Source organism: Rhodamnia argentea, chromosome 10, assembly GCF_020921035.1.
Source record: "Rhodamnia argentea isolate NSW1041297 chromosome 10, ASM2092103v1, whole genome shotgun sequence".
In the NCBI taxonomy this organism is placed as follows: Eukaryota; Viridiplantae; Streptophyta; class Magnoliopsida; order Myrtales; family Myrtaceae; genus Rhodamnia; species Rhodamnia argentea.
In genome coordinates, this window is record NC_063159.1 from 6,616,355 (window position 1) to 6,640,474 (window position 24,120).

At 39.8% G+C, this 24,120-nt stretch overlaps 2 protein-coding genes across 2 annotated transcripts; both read right to left on the reverse strand.

The window, feature by feature from the left end:
- Nucleotides 1-583: 583 nt before the first annotated feature.
- Nucleotides 584-3,577, reverse strand: LOC125312639 (probable WRKY transcription factor 70). The gene is made up of 3 exons (XM_048271359.1): nt 3,121-3,577; nt 2,653-2,703; nt 584-857 (listed from the first exon to the last, which is right to left on the reverse strand). The coding sequence occupies exons 1-3, from the start codon at nt 3,507-3,509 to the stop codon at nt 584-586; spliced, it is 714 nt and encodes a 237-aa protein (XP_048127316.1). The 5' UTR covers nt 3,510-3,577.
- A 1,506-nt stretch (nt 3,578-5,083) lies between these two features.
- Nucleotides 5,084-22,954, reverse strand: LOC125312640 (disease resistance protein RUN1-like). Its single transcript, XM_048271361.1, has 7 exons — nt 22,247-22,954; nt 21,187-22,148; nt 21,052-21,128; nt 7,761-8,042; nt 5,562-6,735; nt 5,254-5,318; nt 5,084-5,116 (listed from the first exon to the last, which is right to left on the reverse strand). Exons 1-7 carry the CDS (start codon nt 22,807-22,809, stop codon nt 5,084-5,086), a joined length of 3,156 nt encoding a protein of 1,051 aa, XP_048127318.1. The 5' UTR covers nt 22,810-22,954.
- Between the last annotated feature and the right edge of the window lie 1,166 nt (nt 22,955-24,120).

The window sequence follows — 24,120 nt, forward strand, 5'->3', positions numbered from 1 at the left end:
ACGTGTTTGGTAACTGCACAAAATTTTTATTCCTGAAATAAAAATGCGTTTGGTAACTGCATGAAATTTTTGTTTCAATTTTAAATTTTTAAAATTTTCCAATATAAGTCCTAAAACTTTTGCACAAAATTACAATATAGGCCTTTTAATCACTTTTCGCCGAAACAAATTATATTGAAATTTCACACAAAAGTTCAGGACTAAATTGACAAATTTGAAAGTTTAGTACTAAATTGGTATCCGTACAATAATTTAAGATTGATTGGATAATTTCTCATTGTACTTCGTGTTCCTCAAAGAGAGAGAATCTTTAGAGTATATATAAAACCCTGAAATTTAAATAAATAAATAAAAAAAGATAACAATTGTTGCACTAGCTATTATATTGTTCCTTTTCCTCCTAAACAAACTGCCGCATAGGATTAAATAGTTTCAAGGAACTCATCTAGCAATCACCTCTTACATTAATCAAGTAATCTACACCAAAATCAACATTGAAGTTCATAATCCAACATATCATCAAACTCAGACCCCACGATTATCTCAAGACTATGAGACCCTAAGAAATCACATCCCCTTGATCTCATGACCAGGATTTGATGTCCCCGACAGATTTGAACACAGGGTTGTAATCGGATGATGAGGATTGGAAGTTGATAAAGATGGAGTCGCCGTCGTCGTCGTCTTGTTCGGCAATGAGGCTAGTGTTGAAACTTAAGGGGATGGAGGAGTTGACCAAGCAAGTGTGGGGTCCTCTGTATGTGACCATGTAAAGGGTTGCGTCATCCTCGATCTTTTGGACATGCTTGACTGCTAGACATCCCTGGACGAATCTGTGAGCGCACCTGAAGTAGCTCCTGCAAGTGCACCCAAATGCAGATTTAATCACAAGCAATAACACATTATTTGCTTAATTGTTCATCTTGACTCATGAGAGAAGCACAAATAATTTGGTCAAGTTGATAGGTGGATGTGTTACTTGTTGTAAAGATGCCCACATAATATTTGTTTTAGACATTAAGCAAAAATTGATTTCTCTCTACTTTATGCAATATTTTTCTCAAATATATGCATAATATTTGTGGAGTACCTGGGGAATTTGGAATAGAGTATCGATTTCTGACCATATTTCCTCCATTGGTGCCCGTCGTCAATCAAATCACTCGTCACCGTTGACCATATATCCGGAGTCTTTCTGCAGAAAAATGAGTAATTCCCGGTTCATTTCGCAGAAAATGAAAGATTTAAAAAATATTTCCCCAAAAATGATCATACGTATCATTTCAAATAAGTAGTTAATAAAACATATTCTTATTATTTACAACAACTTATGCCTAAATATTTTCGTGGACAATAAAAGAAATTCCTGTTCATCATTTCTATAATCGATATTACCGATTATTTTCTGAAAAAACATTTTCCAAATCATTCATTTTACACGAAACAAACGGATCATCATTAAGATCCACGTGATGTGCATACCTTAACTAATACCAAAACAAATAAAAAATCTGTATGAGAAATTAATGAAAACTGGACATATCATTTGTGAAGTACTTGGATGACTCGGAGTTGAGAATCAATTTATGATAATATGTCCTCCAGGCGATCAAATTCTGGTCCAGTCTTTTCCGTGCATCCCAAGCCCTTCTGTGAAAAAATGAGTAATTCCCATTTCATGTTAGAATTATTAAGATTCATGTACATATCTTAACTGAAAACAGAACAATAAAAAAATCTATATGAGAAATTAATGAAAATGGATGTATCATTTGTGAAGTACTTGGGTGAGTTGGAGTTGAGAATCAATTTCTGATCATATGTCCTCCTTTTGTGCCCGATCTTGTCGATCAAATTCTGGTCCAATCTTGTCCATGTATCCGAAGTATTTCTGTGCAAAAATGAGTAATTCCCATCTCACGTTAGGATTACTTAGACCCACATATATGTAATTTTTAGCTCCATATAAAACCTCTTTCATCTTCTGCCCAATAACAAGATAACTGAAATAACAAAAGACAACGTCTATTCTCTGCAAGTTTGACAAGCTCATTTCATGATAGAAATATTAAGATTCATGTACATATCTTAACTAATAACAGAACAGATAAAAAAAAAAATCTATATGAGTGTTGGAAACTGTAATCCGTTTTCTCTAAACAATCTAGAAAACCGAATGAATCTTGCAACAGTTGAAGACTAATTGAGGAACGTGCGATGACCAGATTGCAGAGAAGAATGCTCCATAAATAGAGCTTGGAATCATTCATGTTGGGTGTGGGGAGCATGTACTAATGTGCATATCCCTTAGCTTCTTCACCATTCCAACCACACGATATGTACTCCATATACAAACTATGAAACTATATTTCCATATCCCATAGCCTATTATCCCTTGGATACTCTACCTTGTCCCTTGTCCATTCCTACACCCACTATTCCATACACACGCATACACTTGCACACATTCAAACCACAAACAATCATGAATATCAACACCATGCTTCCGCACATTGTCAAATTTTTAAAATGGACTAGAGCTCCAAATTTCTACGACGAGTGAAATTAATGAAAATGGATGTATCATTTGTGAAGTACTTGGGTAACTCGAAGAATGGAATCGATTGCTGATCATTTGTGCTCCGTTGGTACCCGTCATCTATCAAATTCAGGTCCAGTCTTGTCCATGTATCCGAATTCCTTCTGCGCAAAAATGAGTAATTTCCATTTCATGTTAGAATTACTTAGACCCATATATATAATTTAGCTCCATATGAAACCTCTCTCATCTTCTGCCTAATAACGAGATAAATGAAATAACAAAAAAAAAAAAAAAACTTGTATTAACTGCAAGTTAGATAAGCTCGTTATAATCCAATCATCATCTGTCAAGTGTCAAGTTGTGTCCCAAAATCATATAAACAGCGAAACGATCCATTTGTGTCTTCCCCTTCTCCTAAATTTCGAGACATCTTCACAGCGTCATTTTCAAACATGGGATGCTCACCTTTTATGTAACCGTTCTTCCCAAAAAGAAACTTAATAGGTTTGTCGAATTATGCGAAACTCCACTTAAATAAAGTCGGAAAAAAAAACCCACGAAATTTGTCCCTTAATTACCTCGGGACCGGGGTGTGGATGCTCTCACTTCCCTCGGAGACCTCGGACCCAACACAGGCGTTGGTCGGGACCGGCGGGGGCTTGATGCTCTCCTCGGAGACTTCCTCGGAGACCTCGGACCTAACACAGGCGTTGGTCGGGACCTGCAAGACCTCGTAGGACGCAGACTCGGCGGCACTGCTCGATAGGGATAGGGTGTTGCTGAACGACCTGAGGACGTTGACGATCAGATCTTCCGCAATCAAGGGCTGCGCTGTGTTATTGCCAGTTTGAGAGTGAGCGTCGAAGAGATGTCTGATCTTCTTCGTGGGATTCTGGCCATGGAGGAGCTCCTTGATCGCGTGCTTGCGGCTTGAGGAGAGGTTCTTAGGCCAAGCGCAGCGCTCCATTGATGCGACCTGCAGGTCTTCTGCTTGCTTTGTGATGTGATGACGGAGGAAAGTCAGCAGAGAGGACAAAAGAGCTCTTGCTAAACTGCAAGAGGATCGACCAAAAAGAGAGGGGGAAAAAAAACTGCAAGAGGCAAGGAAGATACGTGGGAGGTGGTGCGAAAATTCCACGTCTTGTGGGATCTAGCCATCCCCACGCGCGGTGCGTGGGAGTTACTGTAAGGTCGACAGCAGATGATATCATGTCTTATTACTATTATTATTATGGTTAAGATTGTTGTTATTATTTATCGATGGGAGCGATGCTTTAATTCTCTCAACTCAAAAATTATTATTTATGAAGCCTAAGGAGATCATTACTTCGAATTTGTTACTCTGTTTTATTAATACTATTGGAAATAATAGGACAATAATCAAGCGATTTCTCATATCGATCTTTCATGATTCTCCAAGCCTGAATTATCTCCATTTGATTTGATTGTGCATATTATTGATTTACCCTATAAAGGTTATAAATAGGCTAAGGACTCTTCATTATTAAATGTACGGACGTGATACAATCCTCGCTTCCGCCTATTTTTTATCTTGATATCGTAGCTCTAGATGTCCGGGCCCAGTATCCCTTCATCCTCCCGGACCAAACCGGTTCAATTATCCGACTAAACCGGTTCTCTTCCTTTTCTGTCCAATTCAACCAGATTCCGACCAATTCTTGGAAGAGATTTCAGACCGATTCTTAAGGTGTAAGGTATTTGAACGCTTTTGGTGTCTGTTTTCAGCCTTATTTTTCTCTGTATATATCCGCTAAAGTGTTGGTTTTTTCAATTTCTTTATCCATTCTACCGTTTTCGAATGTAAATTGCATATAATGGATACATTGGAAATTTCATTATATCCGTTCAGCAGACCATATAAATAGTGCACATTATATTTCACGGGCTTAAAAAATATCACTTTTTTTCTGGTGGACATAGGCTTTAGCATTGGTGATGTTTGTGCGCCTACAAAGAGCATTGGTGAAAGCAAGGACAAAGTTGTAAATAGCTGGAGAAGCGGTATAGAGAATCGCCACATCCTATGCTAGCTTCACTTCTATATCGAGATCTTTCACCTCGTCTTGAGTTTGAACCTATACTACACTCATAATAGCTAGTCATAGTAGAAACATTTGGACATCCAAATTATCGTTACCCGACACTTTCTTGGATCCTAAATTTTCATTAAACTATGACATAAGTGGGACAATTTTTGGAATTTGAATTTGACATTCGCTTCTCTTAAAATAATTGTTGTGTGCGGGACACACGGACGGGACCAAAGAATTCGACATACCATAAAGTGAGATGCCTCTTTGAGCTTATCTCCTTAAAGCTTTTGAACTCTTTTACTAGCTGTGCTGCCACAATATCATATGAAACTTGTAATAGTTCATAAGCTTATTTGGAATACATATAGGTTTCCGCCCCGAAATTATAACATACGGCTCTAAAATTTGCGGTTCCTACATCATGAAGACCAAGATCATTAGAGATTTAGAGAGCAGAGGAGACAAACTTTCATACCGGAAAGCCGAATCAGAGCATCACTAGAACAAAATCCGCATTGGCCTAGCGAACATTAGAATGAACAATGAGCGGAAGATAAATCGTGTACAGCATAAACGGTGTGAATCTTGTTAGGATCAAACTCAACACAACCGACAGTTCATAGAGAATAAAAAATGACAATGAAACTATGAACTCACTCTTGCAGACTTGCAGCCTATTGAATTCACACCCTCCGAAATTAGCTTGAAGAACCCGACGAATTCTGGCAATACAAGAATCAAAAAGAAGATAAAAGTTTAGCACGCCACGTAAACAAAACAGGCACGTTAGTAGATGACCGGAGAGCAACCACAACCTTCGAATACGGAACTTGCACAGAGGTTATTAATCTAAAAGTCTGGTTCTCGATATCATGTCGAGCATGCGGAATCACAGGATTCGACGCCATCAAGCCATGATATATTAGGGCATTCCCGTACCCGTAAGTTATAGAGGGACTGTAAACTTTCCAGGCCGGTGACTTCTGTTAGCTCATAGCACTCCTCAAGATACAATTCAGATAAGTGCTTCAAATTCGACAAATCCGTCACCGCTTTCAGTTTTCCACAACGTGCAATAGAAAGCATTGATAGCCCAACGGGCAGCTTTGGAAGATATTCAAGGCAAGGGCAATCACAAAGAGTGAGCTTCTTGAGAAGGGTTAGCTGGGAAAGATGCGGCAACGATGTACTCTGGCGGGTGATACGTAGAGCCGTTATGCCGGAGGGCAGGTCTGGTATTTCTCGAAGCTTTTGGCAATATCGAACCCTCGGGTTTTGGACACAAGAGAGCTTAGAAATGCTTTTCGGCAAGCCCGTAATGCCCGACTTGTCTAAATTAAGCTTGTTTAGGGAAACCGGTTCGCCTATTTCACTAGGTAGTCCTTTCAGATTTTTGCATCCTGAAGCTCTCAACTCTTGGAGTTCCGCCAACATTCCAGTGGCACCAGGCAATTCTGTTACGCGAGATCGACAAATGTCCAAGATCCTCAACTTCTGCAGATTTCCAATGCTTTCGGGTAATTCCGCAATTGCTGTCCTTGCTAAATGCGGTTTGGTCAATGATGCCAAGTTCCCAATTGAATCAGGAATTTCTCTCAACGAGGGGCATCCCCATAATAACAAGCATTGCAATGATGCTAGATGGCCTATGGAGCTAGGTATGCGGGCGAGCGACACACAATTAGAGGCATCAAGAGTCCTAAGCTCCTTCATAGAACCTATGGATTCAGGAAATTCTTCAATCCGTGTCCCGGATACGTCCAACAAAGTTAACGACACAAGTGAGCCCATGGATTCTAGAAGTTGAGCCAATCGTCTACAAGACGAGGCACTTAGTGTCTCCGGCTTCGTCAAACAACCTCTCGAAATAGGAATCTCTTGTATATCCGTATGATCTAAGAGAACCTCCCTCAATTTTTCCATTCTACCAACTCCCGCCGGTAGCTCCTTGAGTCTCTTACAACACCCGACATTCAAGGAGACAAGGGTCTTGATGTCACCGATAGAAGGATGAATCTCTTCTAGATGCCAGCATCCTTCAAATGATAAAATCTCCAAGCTTTTGAAAGTGGATAAGTCGGGAGTTCTTCTCAAAGACCGACAATTCGAGAGGTTGAGAACTTTGAGCTCTGTTGCCATCTAGAAAAAAAAAAAAAAGAAACAATGAGATTGGACTGCGTTTCCGATGTTCTTCGTTCTTGTTTGGACTACTTAAAATTCCATAGAAAAATATTAATGCTCCACTACTCCTTTTATTTGGACTTTTTAGAAGAATATATAAATTTTTCATAGTTCAGTCCCCATTCAACCATTGCTATAATACTCCACTACCTCACATATGTTTTATTTAAACATTCCTTAAGTAGTAGTGTTTGGCTATGTCACCAACATAGAAATAAATTTTTTTTTTTTTTTGGAACTAACCAACATAGAAATAATTTTTCAGCATATACTGCAAAAAGAATGTTAGGGACATACAACTGCTAACTATATTTTCTTCTTGCATTAGGCATATCTTCCAATTTGGCTAAAATAAATATCAAGCGGCTAGCACTTACAAAGCTAACATACAATTTGCTCTCACAAAAACCATTATGAAGCAGTGCGCTTATTTTCAAATATTAATGTTTACTTTTGTTTCCATAACAATTGATCCTGTCTATGACCATTCAAATAGTATTTCAGGTCGAAAACAGTTAAGAGTGCTTCTTTGAACATACCAAACTATACCTAAATAATTGCAACTTTTCATTTTTCATGAAGGAAGATTGATGTACAGATGTAACAAGAATTGCTAAAAAGACATGCATCGGGAGAGATTCACTTAGAAGCCACAAACCATTCAGATTAAAAAAACTCAAGATGGGCACAAATATTGTAGTTATATTTCTAAAAGATTGTAATTAATACAGTTAAAACAAGTTTTTATTTCTCAGTATGTCTAGTGTTAAGCATGATTGTTTGTTAACATATTAAGGATAGAAGCTTATTGTACATTTAGGTGCCTACAAATTCCTCTTATACTTAGAGAAAAATCCTTAATCCGAGTAAGGATATTAAACCTCTCCGAGAAAAAGAAAGGAGAAAAGGAGAACTTGGTGAGATTGGACTCTCAACAACACATGACTATCAACAAGAGATATGCCTTCTCTGCTACATCTCACCTTAACTGGACCCCATCCTCCCCAGTCCTCCGAAATCCCACTCCACGACGGATCAAGCACGACTAATTTCTTTGGATGGAAGTTGGCCGCTGCGAAATCCAAGGGACACTCCTCCCATTGAAGCCATCTTAATTGAGGAAGCAAGTTCAGGAAATCTCCAACAAGATTCGCAGCGTTCACTTGAAGGAACCTCAAACCGGTCGGTTCTTTAAATAGTTCACCCGTGTAGCTTCTTCTATAACCACATTTGTCCGGACGAAGAGCCTCGATCTTACTAGTGCCCTGCAATTAGAAAGCATTGTGGACCGTAAGTTTTGAATGATGAGATGAATCCAACTATATTTAAGACAAGCTGAACTAAATTCAATAGGTTGTCATACTATAATGGTGTAGGCTTCTCACTTTCAGCTTCCTTAAATGACAGGTTGCACTTGACAAATATTTATCTAATTTATGTAAAAATGTGAAGCTCGCAAGGGTGTTTCCGAACTTCTCCTTTTCTAACTATGCCCTTCTCAATTTGCACCTTTTCAATTCCAGAAAATTCTGACCAAAAAAAAAAAGAAGAATTCCCAGAAATTGCATCCCTTTGAAATTACAATTGAGGCCTCTCCTCATGCACACCCCATTTCAATATATCTAGCAAAATTCATGCCCCTTATATGTGAAACAACACAACCCTAACTCATATCCTTTATACGTGAAACACCAGCACTCTTCTCTTACGGTCTGAATACAACCATCAAATTTGCCATCAAAGAATTCCAATTGTAGAATCCCCCTTGTTTGCACTTCTCGTATCAAAATCACAACGAGAATGTAAGCTGAAAAAGTATGGACGTGTTTTATATCAAATGTTATATCAATGATTTTTACTGCTCTAATCTACAGACATTTGATGCTATCTTTTCATTGTCGTGTTGATTCTATATAACAAGCGACGACTATTATAGTTGAAAAGGTGTATCGATACCCGTCGTGACTAAATGATATGCATCGAAAAAAAAAATTTAATCAACATGCTTTACAAATAAGTGAATATAATAAAGTTGTTGTTGACGCCTAAATTTTGACTAATCTATTTTTTGCATAAAAATTAGAACTAATTTTAGTTCTAAATAAAAATCATCTCACATATTTATTTTTAGCGTACATTGCATTGGCATATAATTGGGCAAGCAGAACACTTAATTTAGTATGCGTATAGACCAGGCACGGGATGGAAAAATACACCGAGAAGATTTGAAACTTCAGGGACTATATTGCAAATGCTTAAAATTTCGGGGACTGCATTGCAAATACTTGGAACTTCAAGGACTGTATTGCAAATACCAAAAGAAGATGAAGAAGGGAAGATGAAGAAGGGAAGATGATGAAGGGAAGGTGATGAAGGGAAGATGAAAATGGAATGTGAAGAAATGAAGATGAAGAAGGGAAGATGAAAATGGAAGGTGAAGAAATGAAGGTGAAGAAGGGAAGATGAAAATGGAAGGTGAAGAAATGAAGATGAAGAATGAAGGGTGGAGAAATTTGGCTATAAAAGAGGGAGAGTTCTTGAGAATTGAGGGGGGGAAGTGGAAGAGAATTGAGAGAGTTTTTGAAAGGGGGGGAGTGGAAGAGAATTGAGAGAGTTTTGAGAGAGTTTTTGAGAGGAATTTTTAGAGAGGAAAAAGAGAGTTCTTGAGAAAAATCAGAAGAGAAAATTCGAGAGTGAAGAAAAGAGTTTTAGTCGAGCGTCATCTTCGACAAGTCCCGACACATATTTCGCCCCTCGCCATCCAACAACACCATTGCTTGCCATTTTCAACGACAGCCGCGTTTTTCCAGCTCCGAGATCTTGAAGGGAACTATAACGTGTATGTGAGTAAGATTTTGTGTAATAGAAGGTAATCATTTCCATCTCGATCTACAAAAATGTAATCGTTTGGTTTGAACATTTGTTTGTCTATTTTAGACATGTCACGTATTCCAAAGTTTAACATTAGTACATGTTAATTTATTTTTGTAAATACTCGTGATTGGCTGCGTTTTCTTTCTTTCTAAATCATCCATGGTGTATATCGTACAAAGTTCCATGTTTTACATTCTCATAAAAAGAAGAAAAAAAACCAAAAAAATTGCATCTTTGAATTTCAAGCAAAATCCATCAAAATTGCCAAATCAAGTATTTTTCATGAAAATGGTACCGAAAGGGCGTTAGAATAATCTAGCGTAACCAAGTCCCCGAATTCAAAATCTGCGGTTCGCGGAAATAAGATAGTTTTCTCCCGCTATTTTATTTAGGTTTCTAATCAACCTACCGAGAATGATTAGTGGCGACTCCAAATTCAAAACACATTGCATGTTAATTATTTGAACCTTAAGTTGCGATTTGGTATGGACTTGGGAGAGTCCGAGTTAGGTTAGTTAATTAATTAACCTGATAATCCATTAGCCCGAAAATTAACTTGTTTATTTTTTGAAGGTCGCGACTGACTTGGCGACTCATTGGGGACTCAAAGAGGACTTAGGGCAGATAATTTCATGAAAAAGAAATCACTTGATTTGGTAAACTTTGGTTGAATTCTCATTCTTAGGTGTTAAATGTTTTTGCAGATTGGGAGTTATAAGGGGAGGAGTGATCGGCTAACCATTTGTTTTGCGGGCTTGGTGAATTGGAATTGTGATTTAACTTTTGAATCATTGAAGCGGTGTTTGCCTTTAATTGTTGTGCATGATTTATCGTATTTGCACTACTTTGCACATAACCCGTGACGGGACCTGGGTCACACTAATAGTTTTAAGATGGTATTTAGATGGTTCTTTAACCTTGGCGGTAAGGTTTCGCTAAAGGTTATCCCATCTGGATCCCGAAAATTTTTCCAAAAAATGGCTCAAGGGTCGTTCTCATACACGTGAGGCTACGATGCATGAGAATTGCCCTTGTCGACCGAACCAAGCCGAAGTGATTGGACCCGACTAGTCATGACTATTGTACGCGAGGTTGCGACTAGTCATGATGATTTGCGCGAGGCTGCGACATGTCATTTCGTTCATCATTTCACTTTGCAAAAGCCTTTTGGATAGATAGAATAAGATTTAAACTAACAATTCATGCGCATGTCTTTGTGATTGACATTTTCTTCGTATGAGAGGTAATTTCTTGTCTCTTGTACCCTGTTATCTCATTTTTATTTTGGGCCGGTCCATGGTTTAGGTTGATTGTTTAGAAGTTTCATTGTCTTATTTCCAATTTCGCACTTTGCTTCCGCAGCTTTTACAATTTCATCGGTTGTCCTCAATTCTGATTTGACTTATTCCTGTTGTGCGATTTTTACTAAATCCTACAATCGAGCTTTGAGTAAGTGTCAAACACGAAAGTTGTAGACCTATGTTTCAACTAATATCTTGCAAAATTTCAGAATTAAATTCATAATTTAAGATGGCCCTTCGTTTTTTCAACAACATGCGGTTATAACAGTTTTCTGAACGTGATTTTTTTGGAAAGACGCATTAAACTGATTTGATCCGTGCATTTCTAGTCTGATTGGCCAACGTAAAAGTTGTTCATCACCTTCTCAACTATAAGCTCGTAAAATTTGGACATGTTTTGATCAACGTGCGAATTAATACGAATTTTTTCGTAAAAGCGGACAAACTGAAAATTACATGTTTCAATCCTTTGGTCATAATCACTTTGTTCGTTTGAGTCTAGAGGGATGTCATGGGCCAGCTCGCTATTCTTGCTCCCTGTACTCATTTTGGGTTTGTTATTGCGTACGGGTAATTTATCACGGATCCTCCACATATTACTCGATCGATCGCAAAGAGGATGGCCGACATTAACGCCGCCGTTAGTGCTGCCCTAGACGAGAAACTTGGCTCCTTGACCGAGCGCTTTGAAGGGATGATGTCCCGAAAGATGGAAGAAATGATGGCCGCCTTCACCGCCAAACTTCAATCATCTGCCGCCAGCCCGCCGCTTCCTGCTCTAGTTCCTCCTACGGACAACTTCGGTAAAGCCCTGGAAGCTACTCCCTATCCAACAATGCCACTAGATGATGTGATCATCACGGGCGTGAGCTCGAGCACGCCGCCCGTAGTCCCAATCCCTCAAGCCAGCCCTGTGGCCCCCGGATTGAATGGTGATGCGGCCAAGCTGTTGGCCCAAATGGAACAGAGGATCCGAGAGGTTGAGGGGACTCACAACATACCTCGGATTGACCTGTCTATCTTTTCAAAGGTCACAGTGCTAGAGAAGTTCAAGATGCCCGACTTCGAGAAGTATGATGGGACTTCCAACCCGGTTCAGCATGTCCGGATGTACCGGGCAAAAATGAATAAGCATGCGACCAACGGCCCTCTAATGGTTCGGACTTTCCAGGCTAGTTTAAAAGAAGCTGCCATGAGATGGTATATGGACTACGAGATCTACCGGATGGATGATTGGGAAAAGGCAGCTAATGTTTTCATCAAACATTTTAGCTTTAACTTGGATGTGCTCACCACTAGAGAAGACCTTGAGCAGCTTGAGATGAAAAAGGGAGAAACAATCAAGCAGTATGACACCAGGTGGAGAAACGTGGCATCTCGAGTGAAACCAGTCCCTTCCGAAAGGGAACTCATGAAATTGTTTGTTTCCACCCTCTCGCCGATTATGAGAACTCAAATTTTGGGATCCGCTGCCATGTCATTCAGCCATCTCATCGTAATGGCTGAAGAAATCGAGAACGGTATGAAGAAAGGTTGGTATGATGATGTCACCACAACAACTAAGAGGTTTGCGGTAAGGAAAGACAAGGAATCGGCCCCACAGGTCAATATGACCTACAGCCAAAAAATCACGACCTAGACGCCGGTCGTACTGATTCCAAATCAGCAGCAGGCCAATTTCGGCGTGCAACGACAAAGAGGGAATCAACGGTCCCCTCGGCGGTTTACCCCTCTACCGGGAACCCCATCGCAAGTACTCGCGGTTCTACGTAAGAGAGGTTTTGCGACTTCCGAGCCTCTACGACCCGGTAACACAAGCTCGCCGAGAAATGATCCATCGAAGAAATGTGAGTACCACTGCGGGGAGCTTGGACGTGACACCGACGGCCGTTTCGCATTTGAAGCATCGATTCAAGGTCTTTTCGATTCTAAGGCATTCTTGCCGAATGTTGCCGGATCATTCTGGGCGGGATATTATGAGGTCGGTGAACCGATATCACTCGATCGGTTGAAGGAAAAGTTCTCCGCTCTCCTGAAAGACGGATTCATAGTCCGAGCAAGTCAAATCGAGATAGTGGCCACTATATCCCGGATTATCATTGATCGGGATCGGGAGCTCGCAGCTTTGACTCAACCCGAGACCTTTCAAGAATCTCAAGTGGAAGATGCCAATGTGACTAACTTGATCAAGAACGATCCAGAGTTAGTGAACATGCCCGCCTTGGAAGATGCAGCGGTCGATGAACTCGGAATAGTTATTGCCTCGCCCCTGCCTTTTCCGTACGTTAGAAACAAGGCAGTTCCTTGGTCCTACGATCTTGCCCTAATAATAAGATCGGGACGCGCTTATAGCGATGACCAACCGACTAGGCAAGTAAGCGAGAAAGATGCTAAGGAAATCTTGGCCGTAATCAAGGCGAGTGAGTATAGAATTGTCGACTAGTTGAGAAAATCACGGGCTCAGGTATCCCTACTTGAACTTCTGTAGTCATCCGAGAAGCATCGGGAGTCCTTAATGAAAGTACTCGGCGAAATTCACGTACCCGAGAATATTGAACAGGACAAACTAGAGAACTTCGTAGGGACGATCCTTTTAAAGGATCGGGTCACATTTGCTGATGATGAGATTCCGCTCGAAGGACGGGGCCGTAACAAAGCTTTGCACATAATGGTGAAACACAAGCAAACCCACGTAGCTCGGGTACTCATTGACAACGGGTCGGCACTGAATATTTGCCCATTAGCCACCTTGAATCATCTTGGAATCGACACGGCTAGGTTGCAAACGGCCAAGACTTCCGTCCACTCATTTGATGGTGTAAAGAAGGATGTGCTGGGGCGGATCAACTTGGAGATGCAGATCGGCCCTTCTTTGTTTGACATTCTCTTCCAAGTCTTGGATATTCCTTCGGCCTTTAACCTTCTCCTGGGCCGACCTTGGATTCATACCGCCGGAGCTGTCCCATTAAGCCTTCATCAAAGAAATTAAGTTCGTGGTCGAATTGAAGTTCTTGATTGTCCATGGAGAGGAAGATCACCGGATTTTCAATGAAATGGCCATCCCTTACATCGAGCCGGCTCATGATGAAGAAGATTCCTACCACACTTTTGAGATAGTACACACCATCCATGTATCACCGGAAAGTCCTTTGCCGGTTCCCGAAATGTCAACCACTTCTCTTATAGTGGCTAAGATAATGGTGAGCAACGGCGGAAGCTCAAGCTCAAGGAGTCAGACTGCTCACGGCGAAAACAAAGTGGGAAATTCGTCGCCAATGTTAGCAAGTAACAATACCCAATTCGAGCATCAATTGCTCAAAAAATCGGAATATTACTTTGATGATGAGCTTACCACCTTGATTAGCCAGTTCGGAGGCGAAGGACCTCCCGAGTTGTAATCCGAAGCAAGTGATTATGGATCCTCAAACAACGATCATTGGTGTATGATCCAAGATAAAATCAGCCGATCGTTGGAATGGCCAACAAAAGAGGTGGAACCAATCTTGCATGAATACTCCTTTAATTCCATGTATAGTTCCCCTGCGTGGGATATTTTTTTACTTTTTAGCTGTCTAGAATTTGCCTAGAGTTAAAGGGCGCATTTTCTCCTCTCTTATCAAATGTGTAAATTCCTTATTAAGCTAGGCCTGTAGCAAATCAATTTGTGGACGACGCCCCGGAACGCCCGTAAAAAGAGATTCCGAATAGCCTTACTTGGGAGAATACGAGTAAAAGACCAAGCGGGCTCAAAGATGGGTAACTCCGTATCGTCCCAATTGGCTCTCGGTCATTTCAAACTCTAATTTAAGCTTATTTGATTCTCGACGGGGGATTGCCATCTGCTTTGAAAACAATATAGCAAAAAGTGAACCACTCGTGGACGCCAACAACACCACGGCCTAGTGGTTGGGGGAATGACCATGGTCCGAGGCGTCCCGGGTTCGATCCCGGGATTTGACATCAACGTACAAAGATTAATAAAAACCTTTTTGCTTAGCAGTTCAATGCCGATTGAAGCTCAGCCAAGATGGTTACAGAACCTGGAGAGATAACATCCCGGACATACGGTCTGATCTAGATGAGTTGATCTTTTCAATTCAAAGTTCACAAGAAATCCGTACAAGGGTAAAGCGGTATCGTTTAAACTCGTTTAGAACATGAGAACGTACATTGACGCTTTCCCTTTTGATTTTTACAGGGGTCATTGCCTTTCCGGATAGGGAAGTATCCATTCTCCCTGAAAAATTAATGAAATGAGAAATTCCTGGAGCCTTTGACAATCTCATGTCTTGAACCAGATAATGAAGTTTTGCAACTCATTTGCATGAGCGGGGGGCAACTCCCGATCCAGGCCCCTAAGAAGTTTCTTATGTGTTTGCGAATTCGTCCACCAAGATAAAAAGTTGCTGCATTTTATATGCTCAAAAACACTCATACATTGCATAGTTTGCGCATGACTGTTCCTCATGTTTAATTTACCAACTACGAATAAGGAACATGAACTACATAAGATACATCGAATGTATGGAATGGGGCGAGACGGGATGATGAAAGGCAATCCTTTCCCAAACACGTCCAAAATTTTCAGGCGAGATGAACGGTGGCAAAATTCCGCATTCCCGAGGTAAAGAGTTTTCTCGCGAAAGGTACGATAACCGAAGTGACGGAGGCGTTCATTTCTCTATCCTAAACACTACGGGTTATCCGTTGATTAACCCATTTGAGCGGAAGTTTCACTTCTACAACCCTGTCAAGAACCACCCCACATTGGGGCAAAACAGAGGTAATTCCATCAGCATCACGAGGTAAATGGTTAGAAATTTTCTTGCTCGGACTAACATTAATCTTCGGGTGTTTCTTTGCATTTATACTCGAATTTTAATTCAAGTTCCTTAGGATGATGAAGAGCATTCACTTCTCTATCCTATACACTTCATTCTTTGCATAGCCCACTTGAGCCTACAAATTCATTTCTTAAACCCCTGTTGGTGATCATTTGCTCATTCCAAAGACGAAGATAGCATTTTCCCAAGGATTAGAATTGGAGATGGTCGGGTCAACAGAGAATTCCCGAATGGACTCATTTCTTGTATGCTAGATTTTTTATGTTTACATAATTTTTCTTTGTAAATGTTTATGTTTGTTGTAATTCCTGGTTCAAAATCATGGGATTTAAAAAAAAAAAGGGAGAGGCAAACTCAGCTTAAAGGAGAAGGGCCCGCTCTCGAAGCAAAATAAAGAGATGTCAAAGAGCTCTCAAAGAAAAAGGAAAAGAAATCTCTTCTCGAAAAAAAAAAGAAAAAAAGAAAAATGAGAGTCGGGAGTAAGAAAAGCAAAGAGCGATCTCATATGAAAATTTCAAGCATAGGAAAAGCAAAGTACCTACCAAAAGTAAGGCCAATGCACATTCATTTGTAAAGTACTTCTGAATTTTGAATGTACATTTTTGCATGTTAAGTTGTAAATTCCATGTACATGTTTGCATTGTGTCTCTTGCAAATCCTTGACGGACACTTGTTGTGAAGAAGACTTCCCAAGAAATCAGTTTGCAAAGTGCAATTTTCAGTAGAAAACTACCATCCCTCATTCAATAATGGTATTCTTTTCGAAGACATTTCCGGAAGACCAAGATCGGTGACTAGTCGACGATGATCACCAACGTAAAGCCCCTTCTCATTTAATTTCTGAGCCAAAACGATCCTTTTCGTTCCTCGGTCCCCAATCCTAGCCTACGTTATAACCCTCCAAAGTCTCTTTTGATTAGGGCACTTGAGTTAACGTAGAGTTAAATGATTTTAAGCATCACTCGAAAAAGTTCGAGCAAGATTATTTCTCTCATTTTTGCGGGGCTCTTGACTTGTAAATCTGGAGCAGATGATGAAGAAATTCATTTCAGCAGCCTTGACTCAACTAGAGTCCCCTTTGTAAACCTTTGACCTAGCCCTCATTACGGTCCTAATCAAGACCTCCGGATCGGCTCGGTCGTATCAATTGCGAGATTACTCGGATCCTTATCGAATGCGATGATGGAAAGATTGAGTGATTTCTTTTGAATCCTGCAAACAGGATAAATAGCTTTTCTCGAGAGTGAGTGAAAGCCCTTTCGGACTGAAGTCCCCCCATTCAGCTCACATTCGAGGTATTCGTAATGTGAGAACCTCCCTGGACAAAATTGGTAATGCAAACTTGACAGAATGGTTATGCATGAACCATAGTATGAGTGATTGCATTATACTCATTGTTGAATATGTTTGTGTGTGTTACCTCTGACATTCTATGATAGGTAATACATTCCCGATGTTCGAGTTCCCTCCCAAGGTCTCGAAATTCATCCAAGGATTATTGAATGAGCAAGTTTTGCTGGCAAATGCCTACCGGGTACGATACGAGCAATCTATTTCGTTCCTTGATTAATCGTTTGGAGAACCCGGGTAAGTTTTCCGAACCCCTTTTCAAATTAACAACTCCTTTGATGATAGTTGTTATGATTCAATTCGGGCAATATGCCCCTTTCGTACTTATCGATTCCATTCGATGGTGCTCCTATCAAATATTGTTCAATTCGGGCAATATGCATCTTACGTCGAGTCGTGAAGACATATTCACTGGCGATCTTGACATCTTATCAAATCATAACGACGTAGCTCTTATGATTTCGGTCTCGAATCACGAAGACGTATGCACCGGTGATCTTGACCTTTAGTCGGCTCATAATGACATAGCTCTTATGATTTTCGGCTCCTTTATCAAATCATGAAGACATAAGCACCCATGGTTTTGATCCAAACCAAATCATAATGACGTAGCTCTTATGATTTTGTTTCTCCTTTGTCGAATCGTGAAGACATATGCCTTGGCGATTTCAACATTTAATCAACTCACAACGACGTAGCTCTTGTGAACTTGGTTCCACTTCTTTCGACTCACAACGACGTAGCTCTTGTGATCTCGAACGACACACATATTTTGCTTGTTGTCTCGCACCGTAAAAGAAGCCTGCAGTATGGATAAGGCACCGATACCTTAAAATCCTTGCATCTGCAAAAGAAACTTGGAAATTAAGAGAACCATTAGCTTACGAGAAATTTGGTAAAACGAGTATTCTTGTATGCGATCCATGTGCGAGTTTCTCTAACATGAAAAAGAGGAATTATGACACATGTTATTTACGATCTTGCATATCATGCATCACTTCATTACATTAAAAAAAATGGGATTAAAACTCTCACCAAAAAGTTCATCCATAATTTGCCTTGTCAAAATTTAGGATTCAATTTTGTCTTTGAGCGGAACCTCTACGAGCCTCCACTCAAAGAGGGGCAGCTGTTGACGCCTAAATTTTGACTAATCTATTTTTTGCATAAAAATTAGAACTAATTTTAGTTCTAAATAAAAATCATCTCACATATTTATTTTTAGCGTACATTGCATTGGCATATAATTGGGCAAGCGAGAACACTTAATTTAGTATGCGTATAGACCGGGCACGGGATGGAAAAATACACCGAGAAGATTTGAAACTTCGGGGACTATATTGCAAATGCTTAAAATTTCGGGGACTGCATTGCAAATACTTGGAACTTCAAGGATTGTATTGCAAATACCAAAAGAAGATGAAGAAGGGAAGATGAAGAAGGGAAGATGATGAAGGGAAGGTGATGAAGGGAAGATGAAAATGGAATGTGAAGAAATGAAGATGAAGAAGGGAAGATGAAAATGGAAGGTGAAGAAATGAAGGTGAAGAAGGGAAGATGAAAATGGAAGGTGAAGAAATGAAGATGAAGAATGAAGGGTGGAGAAATTTGGCTATAAAAGAGGGAGAGTTCTTGAGAATTGAGGGGGGGAAGTGGAAGAGAATTGAGAGAGTTTTTGAAAGGGGGGGAGTGGAAGAGAATTGAGAGAGTTTTGAGAGAGTTTTTGAGAGGAATTTTTAGAGAGGAAAAAGAGAGTTCTTGAGAAAAATCGGGAAGAGAAAATTCGAGAGTGAAGAAAAGAGTTTTAGTCGAGCGTCATCTTCGACAAGTCCCGACACATATTTCGCCCCTCGCCATCCAACAACACCATTGCTTGCCATTTTCAACGACAGCCGCGTTTTTCCAGCTCCGAGATCTTGAAGGGAACTATAACGTGTATGTGAGTAAGATTTTGTGTAATAGAAGGTAATCATTTCCATCTCGATCTACAAAAATGTAATCGTTTGGTTTGAACATTTGTTTGTCTATTTTAGACATGTCACGTATTCCAAAGTTTAACATTAGTACATGTTAATTTATTTTTGTAAATACTCGTGATTGGCTGCGTTTTCTTTCTTTCTAAATCATCCATGGTGTATATCGTACAAAGTTCCATGTTTTACATTCTCATAAAAAAGAAGAAAAAAAACCAAAAAAATTGCATCTTTGAATTTCAAGCAAAATCCATCAAAATTGCCAAATCAAGTATTTTTCATGAAAATGGTACCGAAAGGGCGTTAGAATAATCTAGCGTAACCAAGTCCCCGAATTCAAAATCTCTGGTTCGCGGAAATAAGATAGTTTTCTCCCGCTATTTTATTTAGGTTTCTAATCAACCTACCGAGAATGATTAGTGGCGACTCCAAATTCAAAACACATTGCATGTTAATTATTTGAACCTTAAGTTGCGATTTGGTATGGACTTGGGAGAGTCCGAGTTAGGTTAGTTAATTAATTAACCCGATAATCCATTAGCCCGAAAATTAACTTGTTTATTTTTTGAAGGTCATGACAGTTGTCCATCACAAAAGGAAAAATAATATATCTTTAGAGGGTTATACTACATGACTACATATATGTCAATAATGGATACAACCAAATGTATAATAAGTGATGGCTGTTATGATTGAAAAGTTGTATGGACAATCATTATGAGAAAACACTATTATGTATTTCATAAGTAAATGATACTAATCAATAATTAAATAAAAATTAGATAACACGATAACTCATATTCAACAAATAAACGATATAAATGTACTAGATATGTGCTACAAATGCTCACTAAAGGTTCAACAGGTAGAAATATCACGCAACATGATAGCCCACGATGATATAAAAATTAACAAAGTCTTCGCTAACTAAGATGCTCAATAAGAATTGCACGATCTAGGAATCAATGTGACAGCATAATGGCCTATATTTGACATGTAAATGTTATCGGCGGATTATTAGCAAAATTGTCCATTGTCAATCGTCACGAAAAAAAATAGCAAATTTCTGGAAAGAAATTCATCCCCATTCACGAACAGTCTATAAAATGAAATAATATATATTTAGGGTTCTATTACACATTTGCGCATATAACATAAGCAAATATGAAAGCCAACAACAAATTGACTTTGTTAACTAAGGGGAGACTTGACGGCAAAGGACTTGATTGCACAAGCTGTGAAAGATAAAGGACCACATTGAGCAAAAAATACAGAGGAGGACTAAATCGCACAAACAATAATGCTTGGGGACTATATGTACTTAACCTCACTGAAAAATACGGAACCATTATAGCTAATGGTCACAAAACCGAAATCTCATTTATCGTAGAAAACAACTCATAAGAGAAGTCAATACTCAGTAAAATAAAAAAGGAAAGAAAAGGGCGCACAAGAAATCAAAAGAAGAGTCCAAAAATCAAACACTTGCATCATACGGATACGTGGAAAAGCATTGGCCCCAACAATTTATAGATGTCATGTTTCCTCCGAAAGTGCTCTGTCAATCATTACGTTTTTGTAGTTTTGTTGTTGCATTGAAATTACCAAAAGAGTGTCCTCACCACAATATTACAAGGTAAATACATATAAATACACCCACATCATCGGTAACCAAGAAATTGCTCATTAATCATGTCCCTGAATCGGGCAAGAACAGCAATTAAATGAAGGAGCTCTTTAGTAGAAGCGACAAGTTTTGGAGACTCAAGACTAACAATAATTTTTAACAACAGCAATTAAATGAAGGAGCTCTTTTGTCGGTAGAAGCTGACAAGTTTTGGAGACTCGGGACTAACTATAATTTTTATCTCAAACAAGAAAGAGAAGATGGACTCACATTCACCGACTAAGACAAGTAGAGAAAATTCATACCTTGTTGCTCTCAAGCACGTCTATGGCTTCCTCATGAATCCACAATCTGCTACGGCCTTGAGGCTCCTTTTGATTTTCTAGACGAGACAATTTCCCTTCCGAAGTCTCTCGGTTGATCGTGCATCATCGCCTTGCTGTCTTTGTCAATTTTAATCGGGGACATAACACACAATACTTCAATCCCACTCTCTGGGAAAAAATCACGGGAATCCCACATGTAAGTTGGATTTTGTTTGGATGATCCAATAAAGACACATGCAATGTCCAAGAATATCAGTTGCACCTCGAGATCTAATGCTTCATAACTTATCCTCAAAGTCTCTTGGACTTTCTTTTCGAGCACTTTCTTTAATTTATTTGAGGTATCTTTCCATACTTTTTTTGTCTTTCCACATAAGAATGAACCTATGACTTCAAGGGCTAATGGAAGCCCCCCGGTAGTAGATACGACATCACGAGAGATAACTCGATAATCAATCTCGGGAGAATCCTTTCGAAATGCATGTCTACTAAACAAAATCAATGATTGCTTTAAAGACAACTCGTTGAGTTGGTACATGTAGCCTACACCAGCCTCATCAAGAATGCTCTTGTTTCTAGTTGTGATGATGACTATACTTCCAGCTTTAAACCAACTACCATCTCCGACCAAAGCATTCAAGTGAGTCTTGTCATCAACATCATCAAGAAGAATTAGGACTTTCTTACTTGTAAAACGACATTTGATGACACCAATTCCCTCATCCACAGTCGACACATCATGTGGACTTCTCAGTATATCGTAAATGAGCTGCTTTTGTAGGCTTTCAATACCTTTGCGCCAAGATATTTCTCGAATATTTGCCACAAAGCTAAGACACTCAAAATCACCGGAGAGTTTGTTGTATAACACCTTTGCAAGAGTAGTCTTACCAATGCCGCCCATTCCATAAATCCCGACAATCCTTGTATCATTGGATTTAGGATCTATCAAGCTCATTACCTCTTCCGCACGATCATCGATTCCCACCAACCGGTTCGGAACAATTAGCCGAAAGAGCCTTTTTAACTCGCTCGCAACTTTTCCGACAACAATTTTAACTAATGTCCCTTCATGCCTGCCAAATAATAATGAGTTTCAGTATAGGATGGCAATATTTATACTCTAGATCTAGTTCTAAGAAACTAAACAAAGTTTTGGTTGAGAATAATGCACCCATTATCAACATTGTCCGATACCCATCCTTTCAAGGAACTGACTTCTTCAAGCGCCTCTTCCCATTCCTTCACAACCGTTTCATCCAAATTCTCTATATGTGCATTGGTAGCATCTCCCAAACTCCCCGTAAGACGTCGCAACTGGCAGGGCTTCACTTTGTAAAATATGGGCAGCACTATTTGCCCACTGCTTCTCTTGCACTTCAACATCGGAGCCAGCTCGCGAAGGCACCATCTGCTGGAAGCATAGTTCTCCGAGATAATTGGGATGGAGATCTTGGACTGCGTAATACTGCAGAGAAGCTCCGGACCAATCTTCTCACCAACACGGAGCTCGTTGTCGTCTCTGAACACATAAATTCCCGCACTGGCAAGGCTATTATAGAGATGATCAGTGAAGCCTTTGCGCGTGTCTTCCCCTCTGAAGCTCAAGAATACTTCCTGCTCATTTCCTTTTGGCTTTTTGGCTCTGCAGTCAGAATCACCTACATGTGGAGAGGTCGATGAGGAAGACGCCCCGTACATCGGATCTTCTGGGCCAGTGGGTTCTCTTCTTTTCATCTCGAGAGGATTGCAGCAATACAGAGGCAGTAAAAGAGATTGATGGAGCAGAGCCTCAGGAGAAGAGGAATACGAAATCCCAGATCTGGGAATTGCAGAAATGTCTCTCAAAACTCAATTCGGGCCTACATTCGAACAGAACAAAAAAAAAAAAGAAGGAAAAATCCCATACAACTCATCAGACCAAAATGGAGCAATCAAAGCAGGAAAAGGGGTAGAGAAGAGAAGAGCGAGGAGCCATTGATTACCTGAGGAGCGCTCAAACAAGAAAACCCATCCACTGCCGTGATCTCCACTTAGGCAGGTGTTTTGATTGAAAGAGAACACGACTTTGACTTTGACTTTGACTTGCTTTTTCTATTAACAAGAAAACAGAAGAAGAAAGACCAAGGCGTATCGTTTAGGGAGGAGCACTCTGGAATTTGCAGAAAGCTCGCCATAATTTTGTCCACTTACATCAGATGGTAACAAAAATGGAACATGGGTCCACCGCCGGAGCTATAGCGTCGCGCATGCCTTGACCGAAGTCGTCGACGGTCACCTTGGCTTCGCCGGCGGAAGCCCTAGGGAGCGCGGAGACGGTCAACTACGTCAGCGCACGGGACTGAATGGAGACTTTATACTGTGGAATCTGAATAGCTTGGTCTTTTATGCTTCCTCCCCAGATCTTGACATCAAGAAATCCGAATGGTCCATTCCCCAACAGAAGCCAACTAATTAGTAGATTAGGTGGTAAAAACTAAAAAAGCCCATTTGACTAAAAGGCCCTCCTCCCTTGTAATTGGCATTGTAAGTGGACTTATGCAGACCAAAGAGGGAAAAAAGGACTAATGAGCAATACTGATGTTCTTATGTGCATGAATCAATCGCAAGAAAGTATCAATAATCGGATTATTTAGGAGATCGAGACTTTGTAAATAAATGTCTCCGAGACACTTTATTAATAAATTTATTACTTTCAAGTGTCTCAGAGACATTTATTAACAAAGTCTCATTCTCCTACATTTTTTATTCACTATCCACATTGAGTTTTCAAATAGATTTCTGTTTCGACTAAAAAAAAAAAGTTTATAAATAGATGTCTTTTGAAACAAATTTCCAATTAGACTTTTTTGCTCCACTAGTTTCGCGAAAAATGAAGTGTTTCTGGAAAATACTTTTCAGAAAGTCATTTTTCAAGAAAATGGCAACAGATTTTGGTGTTTGGCTGAAACTTGAAAATAACCTGGAAAATATTTTTCGTTTTCAATATAAAAAATCAGATTTGAACTCCTTTTAATGATATAATTTTTTTTTCTTTTCTATTTTCTT